Below are 20,436 nucleotides of genomic sequence, written 5' to 3'. Positions count from 1 at the left end.
GCATCTGATGTCCTCCCCTCATTCCCATGTGGGATCATGCACTTGGCAAATCCTGCAGTGAATGCTACTGTGTCCACCAGCTCTCTGTTGCCACTGTCCTTCTGCTGCAGCATCCTCCTAACTGGTCCCCTTGCCCCTCGCACCCTTCTTTCCTTCACCCAGCAAGAGGGAAATGATCTGAACCTCAAGTCAATCCTGATTCCCCATCCATTTTGAACCCACCACATTCCCTCCGGCCTCCACTCTTCGGCGTATACATTTTATGTGTTTCTCTATCATCAGGGACCCAAAGCCCAGGCAAGGGGAAAGCGTGTGCAGAGACAAGGCAGCAAAAGCAAGCCCCATGGTGTCAAGTATGCAGCTTCTGGGCCTCCTCACCCACTATTCTCCCTTCCTGGAATGTCCTTGGCCTTGTCCTCAGCAAACTCAGTTTGAGTATGTCACCCCCCCTTCTTTGTGCCCCACCAACCCAGGGCAAAGCTCTATCATCAATCATCCCAGGCGACCATGGCCAGCCACTATGTCCATCTTCCCCCTTGGGGTTGGGGTTTCTTGGCGACAAGCCCACGGTTTTGCCTCCTCTTTTCCTGGCAGGAGCTGGCACATGGTAGGAGCTTAATGCATTGAATAAATGAATTGCATCCACTTTCCAGCTTTCATACCAGCACCCCTCCTGTGCACACACACCCAAGCTGGGATGTTCATCCTTCCTTGACACACACCTACGTCCTCCTCATCTCTCTCTGGAACACTGTGCAGGTAAGTGGTGAGGTGGCAGAGTATGCAAAATCCCCACATGAGGGATAACAGGGAAGCCATTGATAGTTTGCGTCTGAACTGGAGTTAGCAAATATTTGTTGAGCACTTGCCAACTCTGGGCACCACGGGTGATGAAAAGTGACTGAGGGCCCCCCTGCCCACCCCCTAGGACCCTCTAGGAGGGCACCGTCAGGGCACATTTGAACAGCAGGTACCTGATGCCCTGGACACTCCAGGAGAGGCCTCACGCTCTGCTCTGCACGGCTTTCCAGCAGCCCCCGGCTTCCTTGCCGCTGAGCTACACTTATTCTCTGTTGCCAACACATCTTGGGCAGAGCTGGCCAATCTCAAGTCTTTCTTTCAGGCCCACATCTTACCTGAACATTAAGACCTGGATGCAACAAACTCCATTTATTAAGCGTCTCTGTGTGCCAGGGTCTGTGCCGGGAACTTTGTCTGCTTCTGGGCACCGCGCACAGCACTTTACAGACACGATCTCATCTAATCCTCACGACAGCCCCGGGGCTGCCCTGATTGGTTGAGCAGAGGATCGTGACAGGCAGGCTTCCTTCTGTGTGTGGGGGCAACAGCTATTTGGGGCAGGTGCCAACACAGCACTAGTCCTGCCCCTGGTCCCTTCTGGGGCAGATGCTGGTTGCTGTAGCCACCTGTCCAGGGCACTGGAGGCTGGCCAGGCAGCCTTGGCCGGGCTCTTCCTCCCCCCACCCCCCAGGTCTCCTGTGGTCCCTGGGGCTGCTGCCTGTGCTGGGGAGAGGTCTCCCAGGGCCATGGGAGGCCATGAGGGGCGAGGGGCCAGCCCATGGCCCACCGAGCAGGGAGGAGCCCCCCAACAGCCATTGCTCTTTCCTGCCTGGCTTTCTGACTTGGAGACCCCCAGACTGTCTCCATCAATCCCTGGAGAAGAGAGGCCTCCCTGGGAGGTGGTGATGGTGACGAGGAGGGATGCCCTCTGAGAGGCACACTGAGGCAGAGGAGGAAACTGGAGTGAGCTCAGGTGTGCACACAACCCTCTCGCCTCTCTCCTTCTTTTTCTGTACCCTCCTACCCTTCTCCTAGAGGAGACATCTCTTTAGAAGGGCACATTTCTGGGTCAGCGAGTCCTCTATCCCCAGAGGTGAGCATCCCCCCAGCACCACAGGGTTTAAAGGGACCTGGATGTTGGAGGAGGAGCAGGACCGCAGGTGGCTCAGCTGTGTTTCCGTCTCATGTCATTTAGCGTGACCTCCATATATGTGTGTGTGTGTGTGTGTGTGTGTGTGTGTGTGCGCATGCACGCGCCTGCACGCAAGGAAGAGACACAGAGTCAGCCACCATGTACTGCCTGTTCTCCGGGAGCTGCTGCCGCCCCCATTCTCAGTCTGGTTGCCTCCATTTACTTAAGAAAAATCTGACACAGTGGTGGGTAGAACCCGAGAGAGGGGTGGCTGTGGGATGGGGTAGGGGAGCCGTGGGATCCCTTCTGCCTTGCTTGTCCCAGGGTCCTTCCCAGCACTGCCTGGCGCCCTCTCCCCTTCCCACCGGATTCCGCCTAGCAGTGGGGCGGGTGGCTGCCCCTGCAGAGAGGAAGGAGTGCCCAGCAGAGCAGGAGGGACGGCTAAGGCGTAGTGCTGACCTTGCTGAGGGGTGGGCTCGGGGCACCCAGGGCTCCTGGGCACCCGGACCACAGTGCTCTGGGGTGGACCGAGGACTCCTCCCCCTTGGGGGCCTGCCCACAGCCCTTGGGGGCACAGGATGGAGTCCTGAGATCTCAGAGAGGCGCCTGGCTTGGCCCCAGACCCCTCTGGAGAGTCAGCTCCCAGGTCCTGGGAAGGGAGTGGGGGGCACCCAGAAGCCAGCAGATGCTACAAATATCCCCTGCCCCCCAAATGTTCTGTCCACAGCAAGATCCTTGACAGGGCAGGCAGCCGCCGCCCCCCCACCCTGCAGGACAGAAATCCCTGAATAGCGGTTTGAGAAAAGTCTTTGTGCAGCTTGTGACACAAGACCCCCCCAGAGCCCCCCACACAGGGGGAAGCAGGGAACGTGGGGGGATGGGGCGGGGCATTGTGTGGACCCTTGGCGCAAGCTCGGCCTCCTTGCCCCTGTCTTGGGGCAGGGGTCTAAGACAGGAGGAGGGTTGGAAAGGGTAGAACGAAGGCTGGGATTGCTCTCCTCTTAGCAAGCTCCAGGGGGAAGGCCCCTCCACCTCTGGGGGCGGAGGGTGGTAGGGTGTGGGGCAAGGAGGTGGCCGTCCGGGAGGAGCAAAGCTGCCGGGGCCGGAGCATAAGATCCACTTCAGCCGGCCCGTGTCAATTGTGAGCTGGGTCCCGGCTCTGTCCCACACGGAGCCCAGGCCATGGCGGGCAGGGGACGCACCTCTATGCCATCTCTTTGACTCTGCGCCTGTAATTGTGCAGGTCAGGGGGCGGAGTGGGCCGCGCGGTGCCCGCCGCCTCTGGGCAGCCCCATCCCAGGGCCTCTTCGTCCTCCTCGTCCTCCTCGCCAGCGGGCACCGAGTCGTAGGCCAGCCCCTCCGAGGGCAGCGCCGTGAAGGTGGTGAACTTGACCCGCTTGCGCTTGGAGGTGGGAGAGCTGGCGGGATCTTCGGCCTGGTCCCGGGCCGAGCCGCCCGAGGAGCCGTCGCCCCGCCCGTGCACCTGGCTCTGGACGCTGCTCTGCGAGCTGCCGCTGCTGTGGTGGTCGCCGTGGCAGCAGGCGGGCACGGCCTCCAGCGGGTTGCTGGCGGGTGGCGACAGCTCCCCCTGCCCCCGCAGCGGCTGCCCGTTGCCCAGGAACACCCAGTGGTGAGAGTGGTCCATGCTGGTCTGGCCCTCGGGCGGGATGCGCTTGTGCCGGTAGCGCAGCACGAAGACGATGCAGTTGATGAGGAAGACCAGGATGGCGAGGCAGAAGACGCCCAGCAGCGCGTACATGCCGATCTCCAGGTCCGTCAGCCCCCTCGGCATCTGCAGGAAGCCGGTGGGCAGTGGCAGGAAATCTTCTGTGGGTGGCACCGCCGGGGTGGCCGTGCCCGGGCCCACGGCCTCGGGCGGGGATCCGGCAGTGTCCGGCGGGCCAGCTCCCTGGGTCTCGTCCTCGCCCCCGCCGGGCCCTGGCTGGCTGGGGCCGGGGTAGTCGTAGGTGGGGTCCCCCTCTTCCCGCCCAAAGTGCACCCGCAGGCCTACAGGGGTCGTGGCCAGCACACTCTTGCGCTTGGTTTTCTGGCAGCTCTCGGCGATGGTGAGCTCCGCGCGGAGCAGCTCCCCGGCCCCCTCGGCCTCAGCCACCACCAGTGGGAAGGCCCGGTCCTGGGTCACTGTGGCCACACGCTTGTCCAGACTGCTCACCAGCAGCCCATAGTCCTGGGGGCTGTAGAGGGAGAGTGGGGCCGTGGTACCGTCGCTGTAGGAGAGCCAGAGGCTCAGGAGGGCTTCCTGGAGGAGGAAGAGGAGAGGACAGGAATCAAAGATCTACTCCTGCTGACTTCCCAGTGCTGGAACAGTGCCTGGCAGGTGGTGGGTGCTCGGGAATGGTTATTTGAGGGGGAATTCTCCCACTCAACTCTGTACAGGGAGTTATGGCTCCGTACTGCCCCGAGAACGTCCTTGCCCACTTCGCCCTTCTCCCCCGGGTGAGTTGATGGTAAATTCTGCCTTGGGTCTAACTCAGATCCCTTCTGCTGCAGGAGTCACACCGTATCTCCATGCCTGATCACCCTCAGCAGACACGTGGAGACTGAGAACGCACATGTACTCAACCCCAGCCTTGTCCTCTGTTTGTTAAACCTTCTGAGAGTTGACCTCCTGGCAGATGAAGAAGCGGGGCTCAGAGACAAGCAACTGGCCTGAGGTCATGAAGCAAGTTGGGGCAGAGGACTCCTGTGTCCTGACCTCTGGCTCGGTGTTCAGTGCCCACCCTCTCCCTCCCTGTGACCCCCACCTGTAACTTTTCCACCTTTGTCCCATAGCCAGTGCCCTGGCGTATCAGTGGGGGGCTATAGCTGGGAGTCCAGAGATGGGTGAGGGTAATTCCGGGGGGTGGAGGCAGAGGTGACGGGCCCTCTGAGAAATGCAGGAGTGGGAACCTTCAACAGGAGCATCTCACCATGGCAGGTGCAGGAAGTGAGACCTTGGCCAGACTCCTGGGCAGATGGTGGGGCACGGGCCCAGTAGGGCAGGTGCACAGGGCACAAAGGGTAGATAGATCTTCCATTATCAAATCCCTAATCTGGGGGGCTCGTGGCCAGAAACTGCAAGTCCTCCTTCCACACCCCAAGCCCCCAGGCTGGCCAGCTGGGCATCCAGTTACCTGCTTGAGGAAGCTGAGGGTCTGCTGGGCGGCTGTGGTGGCCAGGATGGTGTGGCTGCTACCGGGGCTGGGCCGCAGGGAGAGGGCGAGGCTGGCCACCACGTGGGCCTGCAGCTGTGTGATGCTGACCTTGTCCTCTGTCACTGTCAGCAGTGTCTCCCCAAGCACGGACTCCGTCAGGGGGGAAACCACCTGAGGCAGGGTGGGGCGGGGATGGGTGAGAGCCAGGAGAGAAGGACACCCCACCCCTCTCCAAATTCCCAACCAAGGAGGAATCTGAGTGCTGCTGGAAGAGAAGCCCAGGGGGTGGGGCAGATTGGGAGGCAGGACTCCTGGGCTCTGCCTTAGGTCTGCAACCGGGAACCAGGGTCCAGAGGCCAAGCAAGGGTCAAGGGCTCACAGAAGCCAGGCAGGAACACAGATGAGTGAGGTGAGTTGATTTTAAAGAAAACAACAGCCCTCCCGTAGAGTGATAAGTCACAATTGATGGTCAGCCTCAGTGTCAGGGAGACAAAAGGGAGTGGTGGGCACTGGGGCAAATGGGAGAACGCATGCTCATGTAAAAAAGGCAGCAGTGCTGACTCCAGCTGATGATCGCCAGGCGGGAACACAGACCCTGTGCTGCCAGATTCATATTTTCTAAAACCAGAAATTTACATTTTTTAAAAAATGAGAAACCTCCCAATTTTTAAACGGTTGGGTCAATCGTTTTACAAACAAAATATGTCTGCAGGCAGATTTCAGCTCATGGGTCGCTATGTATAGTCTCTGAGATGGATGATATCTACCCAGGCACCCAGTTATCAAGGAGGAAGGTCAAAGTTGAGTCCCTAGATCTCCAAAATTCCCTCTTCTGGCCTCTACGCTGGCTGGGCCCTCCCACCGCCTCCGCTCCGCAGCCACATCTCTCAGCGACCACACTGAGCCATGAAAGGTTCACAGAGGCTGATGAGGCTCGGAGACAGAAGCTCCTCCAAGGTTCTTGACCTTCGATGGTAGAATTTCAAGCAGAAGGGCAGGTGGGGAAGTGTGTTTGCAGGGCCCGTCTGGGGTTGCTCCCCAAGGCCGAGGCGCTGGAAATCCTGTCTTAGGAACGTCTGTGTGAAGGCTCCCGGCACCCGGCACGCCCCACTGTGCTTACCTTGAAGGGGGTGGTGCCTGGCTCCAGCCCGGCCAGCGTGCTGCTGTCTACCATGCGTGCCACTCGGGGGTCACCCACCCGCATGAAGTCGCTGACCAGGTCGGTGACCTCCACCAGCCAGTCTGGGCCCAGCATGGTGACCACCTGGTCGGTGCCCTCCGCCGACGTCGTGTGGAACTGGGTGAAAACCTGCAGGGTGGCGTGCTGGTACTGCAGGGTGCAGCCACGGCTCGCGCTCTGCCGTCGTCCCTCGTCCTCGTCCTCGTCCTCGCTCTCCCGGGCTGATCTGGGTGGGGCAGGCCTAGAGTCAGGGCTCCCCACCCCGGCTCTGACCTGCACGAGTCCCTCCCTCCCTCTTGCCCCACCAGCCACTCCCCGGCTCCCGTGGGTGGAAGGCTTTCCCTGGTCCACCCCTTCTGTCTCTGACAAGCTTGGAGCCCGAAGTCCCAGGCTTTCCTCTCCTAGAAAGGTACCTTCTTGACTCCCCACCCCACCCCGTGTCCCCTGCCTGGCTGCGCCCACACCTGTGAATAGCTGGCATCAAATCTTAGCAAATACTGGCTCTTTCTCAGCACTAAGCACTTGCTGGGCCCTGGGCTCAGCTCTAACTTGGATCAAAGGTGATCCCTGCTCAAGTGCCAGGAGGCTTAGCTGCGTCGTCGTGTCCTACAGCTGTGTGGCAGACAGAACTTGGATATTCAGCTGATGAGATTGCCAAGCAGAGTGTGGGAGGTGTGTCCTAGCTTCCTCTGGCTGCTCAGAGTAAAATGCAAGAGGAGACAGATAAATGGAGGGAGGAACTGGCAGGCAGAATGGAACCAGGACTTGACAATTTGGGGAATTCTCAGCCTGTCCAGATTGCCAAAAATACGAAAATCAGGAGATTCACCCAGGAAAGCAGGCTGTGGAGAGAGAGAAGGGTGTGGCCAGTGCTTGGCTAGTGCTTCAGAAGGATTAAACCACCAGAATATTCATTCACATAGAGGGCTCTTTTACCTGTGCTAACTAATTTAATCCTCACAGCAATCCGCTGAGCTAAGTGTAAACGTGCCCATTTTAGAGATGAGGAAACTGAGGCACAGTAGCCTAAGGTTACCCAGCTAGCAAATAGCAGTCAGGATTTCACCCCAAGCCATCTGACTTCAGAGTTCACTACATCCTTCACTACTCAAAGGAGCATCAACCTCACTGGGAGCTGGCCTGAAATGCAGACTCACAGGCCCCATCCCAGTTTCACGGAATCAGAATCTGCATCTCAACAGCATCCTTGGGCAAGTCGCGCGCAAGTTCAAGAGGCCCTGGTCTATGCTGCCTTGCTTTTCCAAATCTCCGCAGAACTGAACTGATCCCAACTCTCACTAGGCCGCCTGCTTCTCTCTCCAGCTCCACCCTTCCCGCTCTTAGCTGCCTGTCACTCTGCCTTTCTTCTCCTCCCTGCTGGCTTCTCTCTCCAGCAGCGATGAGTGGGTGAGTGGAGTGTGCTGAGTACGCCTGGACCTGCCCCACAGATGGGCACCAAGGTGTGTGAGCCTGTATCCCAGCGAGGGAGCCCAGTGGGGGTCACCGTGTGCCTGGCTGATGTACTCACAAGTGTGCCCCTGGTGTGCCCAGGCTGGGGCACTCGTGTACAGGTGTGTGAGCACCTGTGTTGGTGTTTCTGCTCCATTTTGTCTGCTGCTTGACTGCTCTTACCCTGTCTCCCTAGCCAACTCCCTTCCACTCATCCTTTAAGGCTTAGCTCCCGAGTCACCTCTTCCAGGAAGCCTGCTTTGACTTCTTCTGGAGGAAGAGGTGGTTCTTTCCTTTGTGCCACTTGCTTCCCTGTACTCAGGGCTTCCTTCATCCACCACGCTCCATGATATATATAAGACCGCTTCCTGATGGACCCAGAGCTCAACTGGGTCAGGCTCTGGCCACACTTACCTGCTCCCCTCCCTGCCCCCATCCGTGCCTGGCACACAGTAGCTGCTCAATAAGTTTGTTGATTGCAAAACCGACCTGCAGACTGTGTACACCTAGGGCCTTACACACACATGCAGATCAGACGTTGTGCCAGGGCTGTGTCACCCATGAGTATCCCCAGCATCTGCTGTGTTTGGAAGGGCCATACCTCCGGTCAGGAAGGATAGGTACCCTCCAGCCCTTCACTTGGCTGAGGCGGGCATCCGAGAGCTCAATGTGCAGGGGCAGCTTGGGCACCCAGACTGTCATTTCCAGGGGGGCATTGAGGACGTCGTAGCGGAAGGTGACCCTGGCGTTCATGGAACCGCGAGACTCCTTTCCGCTAACAAACACGTAGTCACAGCTGCTGGATACCTGGGGAGGGGGAGAGAGGTTGGATGGCCTGTCTTGCCCTACAGGTCATCCTGTGGGGCAGTGCAGAGGACTCCATTCTGACAAGGAAGGCCAGAAGGCCATTGGACAGAGAAAGTGCCAGTCACAGGAGGCTGAAGGGGAGAGGCTGGGTGGGAGAAGGCCCCTAATTTAATTCCTCTGGGAGGTGTCAGCTTCCACTCCATTGCTCCAGAGATCACCTCTTAGTGGCTACCTTGGGAGGATTTTGCTCCCTGGCAAGAAGCCAGTGTGCCAATATTTTTGTAAGGGGCTGTTTTTGATGTGCCAGGCCACACCTTGGGGGAGTCTTCAGGCTGAGGGTCCCCAGCGCTGGCTCCCCTCCCCAGCATGACCGTCTGGGCTCTGGAGCAGGTGTCTGATGGGTAGAGTCCTCCACGGTACACAGGAGTAGCCTGTCCTGAGCAGGACACTGGGGTGCGACTGGGCGGGGAGGCGGTTGAAGTGGAGGGGGTGGGGAGAAGGGGCAGGCCCACAGCTCCTCCAAGGTGCCTCTGGCCCAGTGGTCCCAGGCAGATGGGCAGCTGGTTAATTTCCAGGAGGGGGCTGCTCCAGCCAGGGGTGGAACTGAGGGAAAGGGAGAGGAAATTTCAGGACCAGAGAACCCCAAGCACAGACAGGTGGACAACTGCCACCCACGGGTGCAGCTTTTGCAAATGCATGCCCACCTGGACACCACCTTGCATTCTTCACGGTTCCCCAGATGAGCATATGCTCACTGAACATATCTTGGTGGATAGCTGTGCCCACTGCCCTACTTCAGGGCAGATGCAACGGGTGTCTGTGTAAGTGCCCACGTACACACCTGGCATACCTGGAGTGAATCCTGTGTGCAATGCATTTAGGTGCTCCTACTGGGACACGCCCCAGGGTGCACATCTTTGAGTTTGGAGGAGGGTCTATCAGGCAGCCTATGGGCTGATGACAACCTGAATGCTCTCGTGGGGATGGGGAGGGGCTGGGACTGTGGTTCATCCGTGCAGATGAGCCCCTGACGGTCCCAAACTCCTTTGAGCTCTCTTAATCATCTCAGGGGGTGGGTGGAGAGGAGTGGGACAGTGGTTCTGCTAGAAATGCTCATTTCGCACTTCGGAAGGCAGAGAATTCCAGCTGAAGGCTGGCAAATCCCATTTAGAATGTTCACAAACTCCCGAAAGAACCTGAGTGTATTTCAGTGAGAACAGAAACAAATTCCATTTCGAATCTTTGCCAATTCCCTTTGGTACCTAAGCCACGGTGACTGTTCTGGTCTGCTCTGGGGCGGGGGTGTGGGAGTCTGGGTGGTAGAGGAAGGTGCTGGGTGAGGGCTCTTGGGAGCAGGTCCATTTCTCCCCGTCCCAGCCTGCCAGCAGTGGCAATCCCCATGGGCCTGACAAGGCTTCCAGCCCTCAGGAGGCCGTGGGTGTGTGGTACCAAGCCGTCTGCTCTGGCTCACTCGGGGGACATTCTTCCTGGATGAGGGGGATGGACGAGGTGAGCCTCGGGGCTCCAGAGACCAGGAGGGATCCAGGGCAGAGCAGAGCAGAGAGAGAGAGAGAGAAAGAGAAAGCACACACTCCCAGGGAGGGAGGACACCCACATCCCCACTCCCCCTGCTGAAGGATTTACAGGAACAGGAAACAGATTCTGTTGCCCAATCATTTGATTTTGGCACCAGCTGGAGGCTGGCACGGCAAACAGCTCACCAATCCCACAGGGACCAGGGCTGGATGCCCTCCTGCATCACTGCCCGCCCCACTGCCTCCTCCCCGCATCTCACCTCTGACCACTGTCCAAAGCCAGAGGAAATCTGGAGGCCCTCCTGGGGAGGTAGCAAACTGGGCCAGTCAAGTCAGATCAACGTCCTGTTTGCTGGGCTGTGGAGGACCCACTGCCCAGAGGGGGCATCTGGGGAGGAGCTCAGGGCAAGGCCTTTGGGAGGTGGAGGGCTGGGGTGGGTGTTCCTGGAGTGGGTCCTTTTACACAACCTTCACTCCTGGCCTAACTCATGAGCTTCTGGAGGCTTCCTCCTTGGGCTGGATCTCCTCCACCTGGTCACCAGCACCCAGGTTCAGGGCATGTCTCTGAGATTCCCCCCAGGACTCCCTCCCCTATTGCTTTACCTGGTGTCTGCCACACAACAAGGGCTCAGTAATGACTTGGGGATTGAATTCAAGTTGTCAGTGCTGCTTTCTCCCTTCAGCCTGGCAAAAGGTCTCTTCCACATTCCTGTAGGAAGCCCTCCAGGACCTCCCCTTGCTCAGGCTGGACATGGGATGCTCTTCCCCTCACCGCCTGCCACTTCCCCTCCTCTTGCCTACCAAGGGGACCTGCCTGGGATGTGAATTCCCCTCTGGTTTGGGGTTCCACTACCCCGGAAGGCCCGAGGCCTTCTTCCCAGGCTCCCCCACCTCCAGGAAGCTCACCTTGATGATGTCCTCATTGTCAGATTCGCATTCCACCAGGGCAGAGACATCTAGGACAAGGCCGGTCACCTCGATGGCAATGACCTTGACAGGGATGGCCACCGTCCGGCCAGTCAGGATGGCTGTGTTGATGATCTCTGTGTCCTGCAGGGAAGAGAGGAGGGCGGGGCTGTGCTGAGCTGCTTGAGGTCCCCTGCTCTCCCAGGACCACCAGCCAAGCCCTGGCAGCTCCCAGCTGTCCCCACTCCTCAGATGCGTATCCTTCCCCTGGGGACGTGGGCAGACAGATGCATCTACCCGGTCTCGCGTGCCTTCTCAGACGCTCTGCTCACTTGGACTCCCGTGGTAGCCTTCAGGGTCTACCCCACTCTGCTGCCAGAAAACAATGCTTCCCCAATCCTCCACCATCTCCTCTCAACATCTTCCATTCTCCCCCGGACTCAGAGTAACGTCCAGCACATTTGCCTGGCTATTCCACGTGCCCCTGGGCACCAGACAATCATTCCACGGCACTCTTCCTAAACCCATAGCTCCTTTGAACAAACTATCCCCATTCCCATCACCACACCTTTGCCCAGGAAATCTCCTGCCTAAAGCACCTTCCTCATCTTCTCTGACTACTGTATGATCCCCTCCTCCATGGGACCTTCAAGGCTCCACTGCATGGTCACCTCATCCAGGAAGCCCACCACCAAGTGCCCCCTCCACGGGCACTTCTCCCACCTCCGTGCCCCTCAGCAGCCGCTGGCCCACTCCAGTGCCAGGCGCAGAGCTCGCCTGCCTTCCGTGAGTGTGCTCACCATGGCCAGGGGTAGGATGGCCTGCACGTCCCGCTGGATGCCCGTCAGCTCGGTGACAGCCCGCTCCAGGTCAGGCAGGGCACCGTGGCCGCGGTAGTCGATATGCCACATTATCCTCCGCTTGACTGACTGGCTGGTGAAGTTCTCCATCTCAAAGTCCAGCTGCAGGATCTCCAGGGGCCCCTGGTCCTCCCTGCACGGTGGGGGAAGGAAGGAGGGCGCAGGAGGAAGGGCTGGGAGCAGCTCAGGAGCTCCGAAACCCTCGCTGAGGACCCTAGCCCTCCTCAGTGGCCTTTCCCCGGGGCCCTCTGAACCTTCCCCAGCCTGGCCTCCAGGGTCGCCAGAAAGTACGCCCGGCCCTTGCGCCAGCCTGGCCTCCTCCGTCAAGAATTCCCCCACCCCTCCCCGGTGCTGTCCTGCAAAGAGGTGGGCAGAGGAGCCACCTTGGCTCACCAGAGGGGCAGTGGTGTGCCCTGGGCCCAGGACACATCCACGGTGGCTGTTGAATGCTTTGCCCCAGTCAGCAGCTCCGAGGTCACGTGCCACTGGCCACTCCGTGACTTGGTTCCTAGAAGGGTCACGCCCTTCTTGGCCTTCACTCTGGGACAAAGCAAGAAGAAGAAGAGGGAGAGGGTCAGCTTGGGGGTCCAAGGGCTGCCCACCTGCCTACCATCCTTAGGCTGGGGCTGGGAGAAGGGCGAGCAGGTAAGTTACCCTGAGTTCTAGACTCAAAGCCTGAAACTAATTTGGGGGATCTGGTATCATGTAGCTTCAACCTCTGGCCCTAGTGGAAGCTGTAGTCCCTTCTATTATATCTCTGCCAGGTCTTTACCTAACCTCTACTTGCATATCTTAGTGACAGGGGACTCACTACTTCTGCACACATCCCATTACATCTTTAGAAAGTCCCTAAAAGGAGAAACTTCTTCCCTGGATGTAGCTGAAATAGAACAGCCGTGGGTTCTGTTGGGGGAAGGGAGGACAACTCTCTTCCACCTGAAGAGACATCTGGGGAGGTGAGCAGGTGTCCTCTGAGTCTTCTTTTCTCCAGGCCTAAAATCTTCAGTTCCTCCGATTGTTGCTATTTTGCCATAGCTTCAAGTCGCCCATATCCTCTGGACATTCTGAATACATAAGGCGTAGTGTCTTATACTAAATACAACATTTCAGCTCTAATTAACACTAACTAAAGCAGAATGATTATCACCTCCCTAATTCTACATACTTTACTCCTATTAATACAGCCCAAGATCTCTGATGACTGATTTAACTCATATTCACATTCAGGTATTAATCACTGAATTCGGTATGACTCTCTCCAGGAATACTTGAACTTTAAGGTAGTACATTCAGGACAGAAGGCAATACTTAAAGAAGCTGGAGGTTAATGATGCTGTTTCAGGTCCCATGTATAGTGCTTGGGTTTGTGGGGAGCATTTTGGTGGGACCTTTCTTATATCCTCAGAATCACCCAACATGGCTCAAACCATGGATTCCTACTGTGAGACATCATTATATTTTGTGGGGATGTGCTATGACTGAAGGCATTTCTGAATTTGTGAACTGTATCCTTCACAAAGAAAGAGCTAGGACTCCTGAAAATATTTCTCCCCGCCCCAGGGTTAGACAAATGTCCTGACACACGGACACTCTCCTGTTCATCTTTTGGCTCCCAGGCAAGGGGCTGCTCTCTGATCTCAATTTCTCCTCTTAGGCCTCTGTCTACTCGTCTGTAAAATAGAAGAGTTGCACCGCTAATGTCTAAGGGCCCGTCCAGCCCCGATTCTATCATTCTGGATGTCACGCTTGTGGAAATGGGTGTTTCCTCTCACCACGGCACCACTTCCGTGAGGTAGGGAGGACAGGGCAGACATTTTTGTGGCCATCAGGTGGATGAGGACACCGAGGCTCAGATAAGTGAGCTGTCTTCCTGAAGTTGCTCAAGTGATAACTGGAAGAACTGGGATTAGGATGCTGGATGGGCAGGTCTGGGCGAGCCCTCTACAAGGGGTCAGGTGTGCATCTGACCTCAGAAGGGAAGCCAGACCCCCACCCATACCCCCGTACCTGAGAGTGAAGTGCTCCAGGCTGGGGCTGGAGGGAGAGGAGGAGTTGGGGGCCAGGTAGAGGAGGATGCTGAGCAGTTCCCCGGGCTTGAGGGGCCGGTCAGGCAGGCGGATCATCAGGTTGCTGTCCAGCCTGTGCTCCTGCAGGGTCCTTCTGGGGGGCGGGCGGAACAGGCTGATGCTCCCGATGCGCAGCAGGGGGTGCTGGGTCGGGCTCTCGGCCCGGGCCCCGCTACCGGGCCCGGCACCCCGCCGTGTTCCTCCACAGCCTCCCGACGCATCCGGGGCGTGGAGAGTGTAGTAGAGCTCGGCTTGCTGACTCTCCCCTGTCGCCTCGGGCTCCAGCCCATCTGGAGACTTGCGGCGGGCAGTGGGTGGTGCAGCCGGGGCCGGGGGACCGAACCAAGCCAGGGGCAGCTCGGCGCGCACGAGACAGGTGGCCAGACCCCCGCTGAGGCGGCAGGAGCTCTTGACCTCCCGGGCATCCCGGAAGGCGTGCAGGCGAACGCAGGGCAGCCGCTCGGTGACGCCGAAGTCATCCCAGTCCCGGCCGGCCACGTAGAACAGCACCTGGGCCACGGGCTGCGAGGCAGGCACGCGGGGGTGGACGATGAAGGCTCGCACCTTCCAGCTGACCGTCAGGCGCTCGGGGATGTCCAGGGTGCTGGACGGCTGCAGGAGCTCCCGGGCCACCACCTGGCTGGTGCTGAAGGGTCCCAGGGAGACATTGAGGACGGGCAGCTCCTTGGTCTGGAACACCACGAAGGGCTCGGAGCGCTGCAGGGAGCCGTTGGTGACCGTGGGAGGCGTGCGCCGCGCCTCCCGCAGGAAGAAGGCCAGCCGCGTGTGTGACAGGCGGTAGCTGACCGGCAGCACCGGGCTGGCCTGCAGCCCCGGAGGACTGGGGCTGGCTGGGTGGGAGCGGCCAGAGGCTGGGGACAGACAGAAGAAAGACCCCAGAGTGGTCAGGAGAGGCTGTGCTGGGACTCCAGGGCACCCCAGCCTCCCACCCTTACAGAGGCCCATCCACTCCCAGCCGAGCCGAGCTCAGCCCGGCTCTCCATCCTCAAGGCTCCAAGCCGGGCTCCACCTTTGCTGGTGTGTTAATTGCCCTCTTGTTGATGATTCATTTCTTTATCTGCGATGCAGGGGTAAAGCTAATGCCGGTACAAAGCATTGTGAAGGTTTAAAGAGGTTTTATCCTCTGGCATCTTCGTTTGTAAAATGAGTATAAAAATGGTTTCTGCCTCAAAGAGCTATTGTAGGGGCTTAGCGAAGTCATGTGCGTAGAGGGCTAAGAGCAAGTGTGATGCCGAGGTGGTAAGTTTTCACTCTTACCATTATTAATGGTACAGTACAGTACGTATTTAACGATTTAACATTGTTTATTAAAATTAAACTATTATTCATGCATTATTATGACAGGCAGTGGCTTATTTGATCCTTATCAAGTCTTTGAACCAGGTATTATGATCTCCATTGATTCACCCAGTTTTCTATCAGTAACTTCTCTTTTTGGAGAGCCTATTCTTACCTCTTACAAATGAAGGTGCCGGATGCTTAAATAACTTACCCAAGTCACATGAGTGAAAGGGGCCAGCAGCTGGAGTTGAACCTGGGGCCACCTGGCTTTCAAACCCAAGCCTCTACTCCTTTACTGCTCCAGCTGCCTCAGATGGTGCAGGGTCCCCAGGGATCCCAGATCGCCCCCTACCCCCTATATGTACCACCCCACAAATACACACTGGGAAGTTGATCCTCGTCCGCCAAACCCAAACGTGGGCCTTGGGGTCTCGGGCTTGACTTCTCCCTTCTCTCGGCCACTCACCCCATCCTCGCAGGATCCCGCCAAGCTGTAGCAATTCTACCTCTTGGCTCTCTGGTCTGTCCCCGGCTGCCCCTGACCTCCATCCCCAGGCCCCTGCTCCAGCTTTGGCTTCATTCCTGTTGCTATGACAACATAACGTTGTCTAAGTGGGTCTCACCTCTCCCCAGCTCTTCCCTTCCCTGGCATACCCTTCCCCCCTATAGCAGCCAGAGGGATTTTTTTCTCCCAGACACAGATGGGACCTTGTTGGCTCCTTACTCCCAGCTCAACCCCTGTTGGACACTGTTAAGGAGCAGGAAGGACCAAGATGGGGAGGTCTGAGGTTTGAGAACCAGTTCTGGATCTGCTGCTTAGAAAGCAGTTGGGTTGGCTGCTGTGCCCTGGCCCAGGTCATTACCCCAGATCCCACATGTGTGCCTGCAGCCAGCCTCCCTTCAGGGGGCAGGGACATGCTCTCAGAGACTCCAGTGGACCCCTGAGCCATGTTTCTCACCTTTGATGTTGTGTTGTCATTTATTTTCGAGAATCAAGAAATCGCTCTATAATTTATGTAACACAATGTAAAAGTGTATTATTAAAGACTGTCCCTTCTGCTTACAGAACTCACCTTGCGCCTTAGCGTGGCATTCAGGGCCCTCTACAATGAGCTCCAGGCTCCCCTTTCCCCAGTATTCCTCTTCCCAGGCTCCTGCTGCCAGCATAACTGGACAACTTCTGGCTTTAGCGCTGGCCGATGCTGCCTTACCGCCCCTCCTATGCTCATGCTGTGCCCTCTGCATTGGATTCTCTCCTATCCTATCTGCACACATCCAAATCCGAATCTTCCTCTAAGGCCCTGCTCAAATGCCACCTCCTCCACGAAGCCCCCCAAGATATGACCTCTACTCCTGGGAATTTCCTCAGAGCTTTGCCCTTCTCTGAGGGAACCTCTCATCCTGCCTTGCGTGAGAGTTATCTACGAGGCCTTGCACTGAACAAGTCTTTAACAAATCACTGTTGATCTATACTGAGTGATTCGCAGAGACCTCCGTCCCAAGGAGACTCCTAATCAGTGCTATGGGGGTTACTTGCCGCTTATGCATATTATCGTGTTACCACCATCAATGAAACCTTGATGGTTCCACAAATGTTCACACCCAATTCCTCATAAATGCGATGAACTAAAAATTCCCTGCCCTTGAGGCTCTGGTGTCTATGTCTGATGTTTTTTAATTTGTGGTTTAATTTTCTCATTTAACAAATGAGGCAATTGGCTTGGGTCACAACAAAGGCCCTGGGTCAAGTGTCCTAAGAGGAGTGGCACCTAGTCTGTGTGACTCCTTAGGGTCCTGCTTGAGCAGTCCTTAGGACCAGCTGGTCCCTGGTCCTCTAGGCGGCCCATGCTTTAACCATCAGACTGCTCCCTCTGTTCCCAGGCCACCCTTCTCCACTAGACGTCCTGCAGCCCTGCAAGGTAAGCCAGCTGCCGATGATGTGGTAGAGATGCGCAGCCTGGTCCCAGATGAGAATAGGAAGGCGTTTGGAGAGACGGGAGCCTTCCCTGCTGCTGCATGGAATCCCCGCCCCACGGTTACCACTGGAGTTTCTGAGAAGGTGTCCCTGCTGCCTGGGGCGAAGCTGGCCAGGCACACATGTGGGATCTGGGGTAATGACCTGGGCCAGGCACAGCAGCCAACCAACTGCTTTCTAAGCAGCAGGAAGCAGGCAAACGGAGGCTTCAGGACTCAAGTTTAAGGCTTCTCCCTGCCACGCTCACGAGGCAACTTGCTTCCCATTTTGAGCCTCGGTTTCCATCTCTAAAATTGAGGAGGTGACATCAGCCCCCTCACAGGGATGTTGAGAGTAGCTGAAAGACCAAGGGGAGGAGGGGGCACTGCTACAGGTGGTGGGATGTCCAGGACCTGCAGGTACTGAGCTGAGATGGGGAGAGGCCACCGTCCTTGTCCTGCTGGGGTTGGAGAAGGGCACCGGTTGTCCCTGAGCTGTAAGTGCTCAGGCCGGGTGGACAGGGTAGGGATGTGGATGTCAGAACCACTGGCCTTGTCTCGTTTACCATCCCCAGGAGACCCCAGAGGCTACTAAGACTAAGGCACTTAGTCCCCTTTGGCCCTCTCACCGTCCCAACCTCAGGCAGGGCCAGCCACCTGGACCCCTTGGAGGCACAGTGGGGCAGGGCCACCAGATAGGCAGCAGACTCAGAGGGGCGCGGAGAAAGGGATTGGAGAAATGTGCTTGCGTGCACCCCTCCGCCCTCAGATTTTTGTTGAATGAATGCAATTCTCTGAATGAGCTGCCCAGCACTGACTGGGATGCCATGGGCTAATGAAAGCGCCCTCCATGGGGCATCCCAGAGGAGACTGGATGGCCAGTCAGGGCAGGGTTGCTGGGCTGGGGGTTCTTGATCTCTCTCAGCAACCTTGCAGATAAGGAGACTGAGTTTCTGAAACAGGGAGCAACTTATATTAAGAAGGCAACTAGCATTTAGAAAAGGGAGCCAGAAAAGATGGTATTAGGGTGCTACCATTTTGTACTGATGTCATCATGACACACAGCACCGCCCCCCATCACCACCCATGAATCATTCTATCCTCTGGGGCCCTGAGACCCCTCTGTGGGCTGAGTAGGGACAGGGGTGTTCCTGAGACCCCAGCACTAATCTCAGCTCTATGGCTCAATTACTCTGGAGCCTAAAGGAAGTTGCTTGATGTCTCTGGGCCCCAGTTTTCCCAGGGAGGTAGGGGAGGCCCTGGAAGCTGTCTGGTGTGGTGGGGCTGCCAGGAGGAAGGGGAGACTGGGGGAGTTGCCAGCAGATCAAGTTTTTGGAGACACGATGTGTGAATGTGTGTGCACACATGCGTGTGCTGAGCTGCACGCTGGCCGGCATCTCACAAGGAGCTCTAAGCTCCGGGCATCACAGAACGTGGAATGGGCTTGGGAAGGAAAAGCTTCTAGAAGTTTCCCTGAAGGAAGACGGATGGGGTAAGGGAGGGTCAACCCGGAGCCGAGCTCAGCCAGTTCCAGAGGTGAAGGAGGAGTGCTCCAGGGGTGCCGCTCAGGTGGACTTGCTGGCCTGGACCCGCCCCACCTTGGAAACACCCAACACAACTCCCTCCAGTCTGAGGGGGGAGCGCGCACGCACACACACTCACACACCCATGCTCATACACAGCCTGGCACACACCTGCTCGTCAGGCCCCCCACCAGGAAGCCCGTGACAGGTAGTTCTGAACCCCGGCCGCCCCCGGGCCTCTCACCTGCCCCACTTGTCTCCCCGGACCCCAGGCTCCACCTGCTGACTTCTGTTTCAGCCCAGCTCTCCCTGTGGACCAGACTTAGTACTGCCTTCCTGTCAGCAGCCTCCCCTCTCCTGGGAGCAGCAATCGGATTCTCCCTCCATCTAGGTGGCCTTGGGCCTAAGGAATCATATGGGTCTGGCTTCCCTGCTTCTGTCTCCCTAGGGAAGGGGCTCTCCCTGTCTCATCATGTCTCATGGTCAGCATTACATGCCCTCCTTCCAAATTCATACGTCGAAGTCCTAACCCTCAGCACCTCCTAATGTGACTGTGTTTGGAGATGGGGGTCTTTAAAGAGGTAATTAAGTTAAAATGAGGTCATACGGGTGGGTCCTAATCCAATATGACTGGTGTCCTTAAATGAGGAGATTGGGACACAGACACACACAAGAGGGAAGACCATGTGAAGACACAGGGAGAAGGCGGCCGTCTACAAGCCAAGGAGAGAAGCCTCAGAAGGAACCCACCCTGCTGTCACCTTGATCTCAGACTCCCAGCCTCCAGAACTGTGAGAAAAGACATTTCTGTTGTTTTTGTAAAAGTCTCTGGGACTTTGTTATGGCAGCCCGAGCAGGTTAATAATAGATGGGGATGAGCTATTTCTGTCCCTCACGGCCTCAGTTTCCCCAGTAAGATGTGGAGATAGCGTATGGGGGTGGAGGAGGAAGACAGGCTGGGATCAGGCAGCTTTTGTAGACAGGGATAATGATGGAGGCTGAGGAGTTCCCAGCTCCTCCCCTGACTGTGCCTGGCATGTGACCCTTCCTAGCTGAGCTGAGCCAGCTCCTTCCTCCCTCAGCCCTGGAGGGCACATCCAGCTCTTAACAGCTTGGTAACTAAGGATGAGGTGTCTGTGGATGTAAGAGGTCTGAACTCCCATCTCCCCCCACCTCCAACCATCCCCTCTCCCACCAGCTCCCCTGTGCCCTGAACCTGCCCACCTCAGGGACCCTTGGGAGCACCATCCTGGGGCCACTTCAAGACTATGCTCAGCTGAGAGCCAGAAGCCGTCCTTCCCTTCTTGTTCCAGAACGAGACTAAGGCATGAAGAGAGGCTTCACTGGAGCTAAAGAAGGGCACTGGACCCACCAGCACCCAAGAGAACATTTGCCCAGGAGGTGGGGTGTGGGGGTCCCCTCATCCTTCCATGCCCAGCTTAGGCATCACCTCCTCCCTGAAGCCTTCCCGGATACCTCCACTGCCACCACTGCTTTGTTCTGTCCAGCTCTGGCTCTGGCTGATCAGGAGCTTGGCCCTGGTATAAGTGTGAGATGCAAGTAATCAATGATCTGTCTCAGCCACTTCTGTGAATTTTTCCTGGGGGGCAGGATGCTGGTCCATGGACCCCTTCAACTCTCAAGCCACCTCCAATCCAACACCAGAAGGCAGGTACTTGTTTATGCTTTTGTTTTTCCAGCTGGACTGGGATCTGGGCAGACACTGGGTCTAGACCAGCTTTGCATAGTGCCCGGCGTGGCACACGG

General features: G+C 57.3%; 1 protein-coding gene across 2 annotated transcripts in view; it reads right to left on the bottom strand.

Moving 5' to 3' along the window:
* Positions 1-2,095: 2,095 nt before the first annotated feature.
* Positions 2,096-20,436, bottom strand: part of TMEM132E (transmembrane protein 132E) — a 52,547-nt gene continuing 34,206 nt past the window's right edge. The window contains exons 2-9 of one of the 2 annotated variants that reach the window (XM_029210766.1): positions 13,833-14,763; positions 12,219-12,365; positions 11,766-11,958; positions 10,966-11,109; positions 8,319-8,524; positions 6,209-6,494; positions 5,068-5,259; positions 2,096-4,193 (exon numbers count right to left, since the gene is read on the bottom strand). In XM_029210766.1, the coding sequence (XP_029066599.1) occupies positions 3,138-4,193; positions 5,068-5,259; positions 6,209-6,494; positions 8,319-8,524; positions 10,966-11,109; positions 11,766-11,958; positions 12,219-12,365; positions 13,833-14,763 (3,155 nt within the window). In that variant the 3' untranslated portion in view covers positions 2,096-3,137. Of the gene's footprint in view, positions 4,194-5,067; positions 5,260-6,208; positions 6,495-8,318; positions 8,525-10,965; positions 11,110-11,765; positions 11,959-12,218; positions 12,366-13,832; positions 14,858-20,436 lie in introns of those variants that run through there. The other variant, XM_029210765.1, reaches the window with a different exon arrangement.

This window comes from Monodon monoceros, unplaced genomic scaffold (assembly GCF_005190385.1).
Source record: "Monodon monoceros isolate NGI ecotype Baffin Bay Population unplaced genomic scaffold, NGI_Narwhal_1 Super_Scaffold_9, whole genome shotgun sequence".
Classification (NCBI taxonomy): Eukaryota; Metazoa; Chordata; class Mammalia; order Artiodactyla; family Monodontidae; genus Monodon; species Monodon monoceros.
Note: the sequence above shows the minus strand (reverse complement) of the source record. Positions and strands in the feature narration are given on the sequence as shown.